At 42.2% G+C, this 7,773-nt stretch overlaps 1 protein-coding gene across 1 annotated transcript; it reads right to left on the bottom strand.

Moving 5' to 3' along the window:
• Positions 1-5,590: 5,590 nt before the first annotated feature.
• LOC147442217 (uncharacterized) lies at positions 5,591-6,535 on the bottom strand. Its single transcript, XM_086529344.1, has one exon. The coding sequence runs from the start codon at positions 6,533-6,535 to the stop codon at positions 5,591-5,593; it is 945 nt and encodes a 314-aa protein (XP_086385470.1).
• Positions 6,536-7,773: the final 1,238 nt, after the last annotated feature.

Raw genomic sequence — 7,773 nt, forward strand, 5'->3', positions numbered from 1 at the left:
GACCATCTTTCTATCAAGAGAGAGCAAATTGGGTATTGGCACCATTCATTGGTAGTTGTGTTAAAGCTTTTATGGACGACTTTTGTGTCTACAGCAGTAGGGCTGAACATCATGAGAAGCTGCAGATGGTATTGGTTCAATATGATGAATGTGGAGGACAACTAAATCCAAAGAAATTTCATCAACACAGCCAAGAGTGAAGTTATTGGGTCATATGTTGTCAAAAAATGGCATTGAGGCTGATCCAGATAAGGTTAAGTCTATTATTCTTCTTCCATCACCTACGAGTACAAAGAAATTGGCAACCTTTATACACAAAGTAAAGTACATGGCGCGGTTTATTCCATTGTCTTCGCAGCTCCTTTATCCATTACAACAAGTGGCGAAGCATGATCCATTGGAATGGGATGACAAGTGTGAAGAAGTGTTTCAAGAGGTGAAACAGGTGTTAGGGGGGCTGTCAGCTATGCAGGCTCCTGATTGGGAGAAAGTTTTTTATGTAAATCCATTGGTAGGGGATGATGCCATTGGGGCCATGCTATTACAAAAGGGGAAGGGAAACCATTATATGAGGCCAGTGTATTGTGCAAGCCGAGTGAAGTTGGTAGCAGAGAGAAAATTCTCGAAAGTAGAGCTAGTGATGGCCAGTGTAATATTTGCTTGTCGACAATTTTGTCATTACTTGCTACCACGACCTTTTGTTTTCTTGACAAGTTACACCTTTTTGCCACAGTTAATTAATGGCACTAACATGTCAAATGTGGTCAAGAAATGGGTAATTGAACTGCAAGAGTTTGAGTTCTCCTATCTAGTGGAAGACAGTACAAGGGCTACCCTAGCTGATTTGTTGACTTACAAGGAGAATCCCCTTATTGTTAAGGAAAAGGTGGTGAGAAGGTTAGTTGAAGAAGTGCCACAAATTAGTAATGCACATGTGTTGTTCTTTGATGGCTCATACAGAAAGACCCATGGTGCGGCTTCAGGGGCTATAGGACTTTATGATCCAGAGGGGAAGTTAGTATGCAAGAGAGGGTTCAAATTAAATGCGCATAGTAACAATGAGGCTGAATATGCTACATTGGAAGCTGGCTTACACATTTGTTTGAAGCATGGGATTAGAAGGTTGAGCATAAAAGGTGATGCCTTGTTAGTTGTGAAGCAAGTGTTGGGTGTGTGGAAGAGCAAGGACACCTCATTGAAGGAAATGTGTTTCAAAATTAAAGGCCTATTAACAAAGTTTGAAGCATGGAGCATCAGACACATTGAACATGCTCTTAATGGAGAGGCACATGAAGCAGCTCAAAGCATGATTGGGAAGCTATTTGTGTTGAGGACCAATTTACCTCTTTATCATGGCCGGGAAAGTTTGGCTCAAGAAGAGGAGATTTTGCTAATAGGAATCATTCCAAAGGACATTTAGAAGTCTAAGAAGTATGGTTTTGTGCGTAGAGCATACATGTACAAATTGATTGGTGATGTCTTGTACATGAAAGGGGATGATCTCGTGTTGAGACGTGTACCTTGGTGGGAGGAGCTTTACAGAGTGTTGGAAGAGAATCATGAAGGCGCACGTGGTAGCCATTTTGCTCTAAAGATCACCTTGCATAAGATCTTGCAAGAAGGGTATGTATGGCCTAGTTTGCACAAGGATGTTCACCATTGGTGTAGGTCTTGCAATAGGTGTCAAGCATTTGGGAAGAGAGTGTTGAAGCCAGAGCTACGAAAAACCATTATGGAGTTTGATGTGTTTGAAAAGTGGGGATTGATGCAATAGGCCCGTTAACTATCACAAGCAGGGGCAAAAACTATATTTTGATGGCAGTGGACTATATCTCTAGATGGGCAGAGGCTATAGGAGTAAAACAAATCACTACAAAGGATGTGGAATAATTTGTGTATGATGAAATATGTTGCAATTTTGGGGTGCCACTAGAGCTACTTTCAGATAAGGGGCCAGGCTTTAGAGCTAAACTGCTAGACTTCTTATGCGCAAAGATGAAGATTAGGCACCAACATACTACTCCTTATTACCCACAGTATAAAGGCTTGAATGAAAGATTCAATGGTGAGTTGGTACAAATTCTTTCGAAAGTGACAGAGCACCAAGGAAAGAATTGGGATTTCCTAGTGCATTATGGGCTTATCGTACTTCGGTGAAGACATGTACAGGGTTTACTCCGTTTCATCTAATATATGGAAAGGAAGCACTATTTCCTGTGGAGGTAGAGTTGCCTGCAGTAAAGATGCTAGAGAAGTTGCTTGGGCCGCCTAGTGATGCATTCAAAGAGAGGCTCTTACAGTTACAAGAGGTTCAACTGGATAGGATGAGTGCATTGGAACATTATGGGCAGATTCAGGATAAGGCTTTGGCAAAGATAAATGAAAAGGTTAAAAGTAAGGGTATCAATAAGCATGACTTGGTTTTGCACTACAACAGTAAGCTAGACAACACCTTCCAAAAGAAGTTTCAAATTAAGTGGGAAGGCCCTTTCAAGGTGGTCGAGTGTTTTCCAAATGGTACATATTAGTTGGCTAACCTGGATGGGATTCTACATAAGTCAAGGGTAAATGGATTGCGTCTTAAATTATATCATTCCAGGTTAATGATGGTGGAGCAAGATGAAGTATTAGGTTTAGGCATTATATCAAGTACCATCCTCATGATCTAGATGATCTATCTTTACTTTCATCGTACACAGGGACGTGGATATCGACGCAAACATAATTCATCTAGAAACCACATGAAGTGGCCCCAAAAGATGTTTTCTCAAGCGGACTTGTTGTACCACTCCGCCTTCAAGCACGCATGTGCACTTAAGAGGTGAGAACTCAGAAGTTCACATAGCATTGAAACCGTCCCCAAACATGCATAACCAGCTATGTAGGTGCAAGTGGCCGGCACCACATGCCGGTCACTTGCACCTACACAGAGGCAAGCACCTCGATACTTAACCATTGTCAATGATTGCATCTAGAGAGAGGACTTCTCTGCACATACGGTGAGAAAAGCACAGTTCTTACTTGCCACAACCATCTTGGGCTTATCCTGCAATGAATTTGTACCAAGTGATGACATTCTTGACAAAAATTGTATGAAGAAATTCTCATTCTTTCATGAGGGTACCACATTTGGCATGCACACTGCATCTTTTTGGAGTAACCCAATATTGTGGTACTTTGCATAACCTGCTGACTTGATACAAATCCTTCTTTCAGGAAAGAGAAGCTTGTTGCTGTTTGACAGTCCATGATTGACTTGTTTAGGTAATATTTCTCAACCCCCAGATTTGTCAATAAATTTTCTGCCACTCTGCGGACACAAGCTGATGATGCGTACAAGATATTCATCAACCACGAAAGGTGATTCCAGAGTTGCGGAAAGAGCTGACGAGCATGTTGGAGTTGCGAAAGTAGGTTGTGAGAGCCTCGTTGATAAAAAGAAGTTGGGCGGTTAAAAAAAGAGACTGCGGAGAGCAAGTGACATGTGCCATGTGGGAGGAGGAGGAGCCGGATTTTTGAATGGAGATAAATTGCTAGCGAAGTTAACACCATTAAGGCTGGGTTCACATTGAGGAGGTGGAAGGGAGGCTCCAAAATTTTCTTTTTCGGGTGGTAGAGTAACATAATGCACACTTCTGCCACCCATTTGTTCACATAGAGGGTGGAAGAAAAAGTAACTCGAATTTCTTATGCCATCTTGTGTGAACATTGGGCAGCGGCGGAACAAATATTGAAAGGAAGAAGCGTTTAGCATTTGCATCAATAAAGCATAGTACAAACCATAGCATAAAAATTATTAAACTGATTGCATTTGTTACAAAAGCTCTAACTTGAAGATGATGATGATCCGTGCCTGCTCTTTGTCCATTGCCTTTCCAATACTGTCTTGCCTCTCGTAGACTATTCCGAGGTCACTGGAACCTCCTTCATCGCTGCCTTGAGCACGCTCCATAGCCTCTTCTATTCCGACCTCCCGTGTTGCCATAAGCTCCATCATGGATGTAGCACCTTTTCGATCCTCTGTCGCACACCCACCGTGACTCGTCAGTTCTACTTCTACCTCCTGCACCCACTCCATATCAAAAGATTCTCGATGGAAAATACAAAGGTTGTGAAGCACAAGACAAGCTGCTACAAGATCTGGCACATAGCGTAGATTCATGTCACATCTTTTTAACAAAATTCTAAACCTTGCCTTCAACATTCCAAAATCTCTCTCAACTGGCATCCTTGTACTTGATTGAATCAAATTCCAGTAGTACTTGAGGTGTGACAATCCTTCTTTGCACCCTTTGAAAGGCACTAGCATATATGGCCGTGCCGGATAAGCACAATTACCAACTAGACAATAGTTGCCTAGCTCCCCTTTTGCACATCTTTGTCCTAGCTCACTTCTAGTGAAATTCAAGGAGTCATGCACTGATCCAGCACATCCAACATCAAAATTCCATATTGAACAATTAGCAGATACAATTAGTTGCAACAAAATAGAGTGGAAACCTTTTCGATTGAAGTAGTCGACATGGTTGTCCCTTGGTGCAATGATGGGAATGTGGGAACCACCTATCGCACCAATAACAAAGGGGATTCCTCTTGTAGCTTCAAACTCACGTGCCAATGTCGCAAGTCAAGAGCTTGAAGGCCATCTGATGTACATATCCCTAAGTCCAGATTTCATAATTGCCTTGCAAAAATCAAGTACAATTCCACAAGATGTACTCTTGGCACATCCATAAGTGTCACCAAGGCCCAAGAGTCCATCTCCAGTAGCAAGTCTGCTAAGAGCGATGGCTACTCTATCTTCTATTGGCACAGCCTTGCGAAAGTTTTTGGATTTCTTCTGCATGAAGGGTGAAAGCTTCTCACAAAGGTAATTGAAGGTTTCTCTGCTGACCCTTAGATGCCGCTTGAACATGCTAGCATTGTAAGCACTTAGGAGATAGCATCGAACAAAGCCTTGTGGACGTGGGTATGCCCATGCTCGCCGTCGTTCATGACCCCTCCTTCGGTTGGCGATCTTCTTTAGGCTTACTGATCGTGCCATGCACTCGCAAACATGCATCTTTGAACTATGGAATCATCATTGCAAAAGCTGGGCTCCTTTAGCAATTCATAAATGGCTAAAGAACACAACCATGCACAATAGAGAGCCATTTTCTTGGATATGGCCATTTAATCATGCAGTCGTTGAAAGGTTGCAAGATATTTAGTACATGGTCCAATGTAAGTTTTTGCATTTTTATCATACTTTGAAACCTTCAGACAGTTTCATACACTTCGAAAGCACAAGAATAAAATTTGCAATCTTTGGAAGCTTTGACAAATTACAACAAAATTTGAAAAGACATAGAAGCAGTGAAACATGGAAAGCTTAAAACTACTTGTCACCCCCCCTAGACTCCTTCAAAAAATCACTTATAGTCATGCACATTGCAGCTAGTATATTGAGCCTCTCCTTGTCTAAGGCAATATTTTGGCTAGCGGTCTCCTTGAGATGCTCCAAGAGAAGTTTCCTTGTACCGGCCATCTCGGCCAAGGACTCCTCGTACTTCCGAGTGACTTTACGGCTTGAGGACAGGGTGGGTTGGGTCTACTCTTGGTGTGGGGATGGGTTTTCTTCTAAGGTGTCACCAGTTGTTGGGTTAACATCCTCCATTGTTGATGAAGAAGCGTAGATAACAAGAGTAACGGTGGCTCTGGCGTGGTAGTATTCATCCACTATGTTGAACCATTTGCATATATGCCTCCTATCATTACTAGAAATTGAGTTATGGGTTTTGTCCTGTTGGTATTGTTGCAATACTGCTTGCCACTTTTTGCGGTAACTTTCACTATCTTTATCAAAGTCAGGGAAAGTGGCGGCTAGTTTAGTAGACACCTTTGCCCATAAATTAATCCCTTGCTTCCCTGTATTATTGAACTCCTCATTCATGCCCCCCCGGATATGAATGAGTTGGTCCACCCACCAATATTTCCACCTGCTTTTCTTGTTGTTGTCGTCGTCATCGTCTCCCAAGTCGATGGTGCTCTTCTTCTTCGAGGCTTTGGGATTCTTTTTTGCGGTTTGGTTTTGTAGCACAGCCTCCTCATTGGTGACTTCTTTCCTCTTCGATGATTTGGCACGGTTTGGCTTGGGTTGAGAAGCTCGCATGGGATTGGGGGTAGGGTTGGGTGATGAAGTGGATGGCACATGATCGGAGGCGGAATCCATATTGGAGTTAGAACTACTGGCACTCAAAGGGGCTGAGGGATGAGAAGGGTGTGTAGCCAAAGGAGAATGTGGGCTATGAGCATCTTGAGAAGGAGAGGGATGAGGTGGTGGGATTTGAGAACCATAATTCGGGGGTCTAAACATAAAGGGAGAATTAGGAGAGATGGAGGGAGAGTTCATCACGGCTTGGTAGCCATGAGGTGGCATGTGGAATGAAGGGTGGGGATATGGATAGAAAGTGGATTGAGAAAATGGAGGTTGCGAGAGAATAGGGTCGTCATCTTCCCATTGGGAGTTGAAAAATTGATTTGGGTTGGAGTCCATGGTACCTACACCACATAAAAATAATAATGTTAAAGATGTGCACACAAAGTTGAGATAAATGCATAAAAGTGTGAATCCCAAAAGTCATTGCGACCTTAATGAGCCGATTTACACCGTCGTTGGCCGCTTGACGCTTCAACCCTACAAGAATGCCATAAAATAAAATGTTGGTACACCATAGCGCATATCAAACAAGTTTAATGTTAAAATAGAGCATGTCAAATAAGCTTAAAATTTGATATTACCCATTGTGCTTGTAGAGTCCCTCAAATGCAAAAGAGCATGGCCTTGTTCTCTGTGTTGATGTGACAGGGTCACAATAGAAGATAATTATACATTTTATAAAGAAACAAGTGAAACGATCACAACGGCTTTCAAAAACAATAAGAAAGTGATAAAATTGTTAGGTTGAATTAAACTGGTATCAATTTTTGGGAAAGGATTGCCTCAGCTTAGTCTTGAGCCGATTGAAAATCGAGACTAGCTAGGTGCCAAACCATGGTAAACGGAAGAAAAATCGATGAAATATGTGAGAAAGTCGTCCAAAAATTTTGCAAATCTCAAAATTTTTGATAGTATTTCTAATTTTCTTCTTTGTGAGGTGTCGTACAAACTAATATCTAATTCTCCTAAATGATTTTCTCATGTTAAACTGATCATTTAGTATGGGAAAGTGCCAGGGGAGAAAAAGCTAGAATATTGGTTAAGCTGGCAGACCGGCCACCGTAGGGATCCAAAGGAGGGAAAATAGGGATCCAAAGGGGGAGCCATCTGCAAAAGAGCAATGTGCAACAATGGGCTTAAAAGACCCTAAGATTCAGCCCATTAAGACTTCCAAAATGCTAAGGTTCCAAAATTTAAAGGTAGTGTCCAATGGTCAAACTTTAGGGAAATTGGATGCTTGATGTGTGTCCCAAAAGTCTTCATGCATCCCTACATAGGAGGGGGCGAGCCCTAGTTGTAGGAGATGAGAGAGAAACTCTCTCACACACACACAAGCTCCCTTTACACAAAGGGAATGAGGGACACATGTCAGCTCCCTAGCCCTGATGCCCACAAGGTGTACTCAATTCCTACTTATTGGGGACTCCTTTCATTCTGCGAAAGGATCACCAAAGTCTTAAGTACTTCATGACGCAGACCAAGCTCTCCTACAAACAAATGAGGTGGACAAGCTTTCTTTTTCAATTTCATTTTCATATTGCTCACATTGTTGGCAAGCTTAATCAAGTAGCCGA

The sequence above is a fragment of the Adiantum capillus-veneris genome, chromosome 14 (assembly GCF_014529385.1).
Source record: "Adiantum capillus-veneris isolate H3 chromosome 14, ASM1452938v2, whole genome shotgun sequence".
Classification (NCBI taxonomy): domain Eukaryota; kingdom Viridiplantae; phylum Streptophyta; class Polypodiopsida; order Polypodiales; family Pteridaceae; genus Adiantum; species Adiantum capillus-veneris.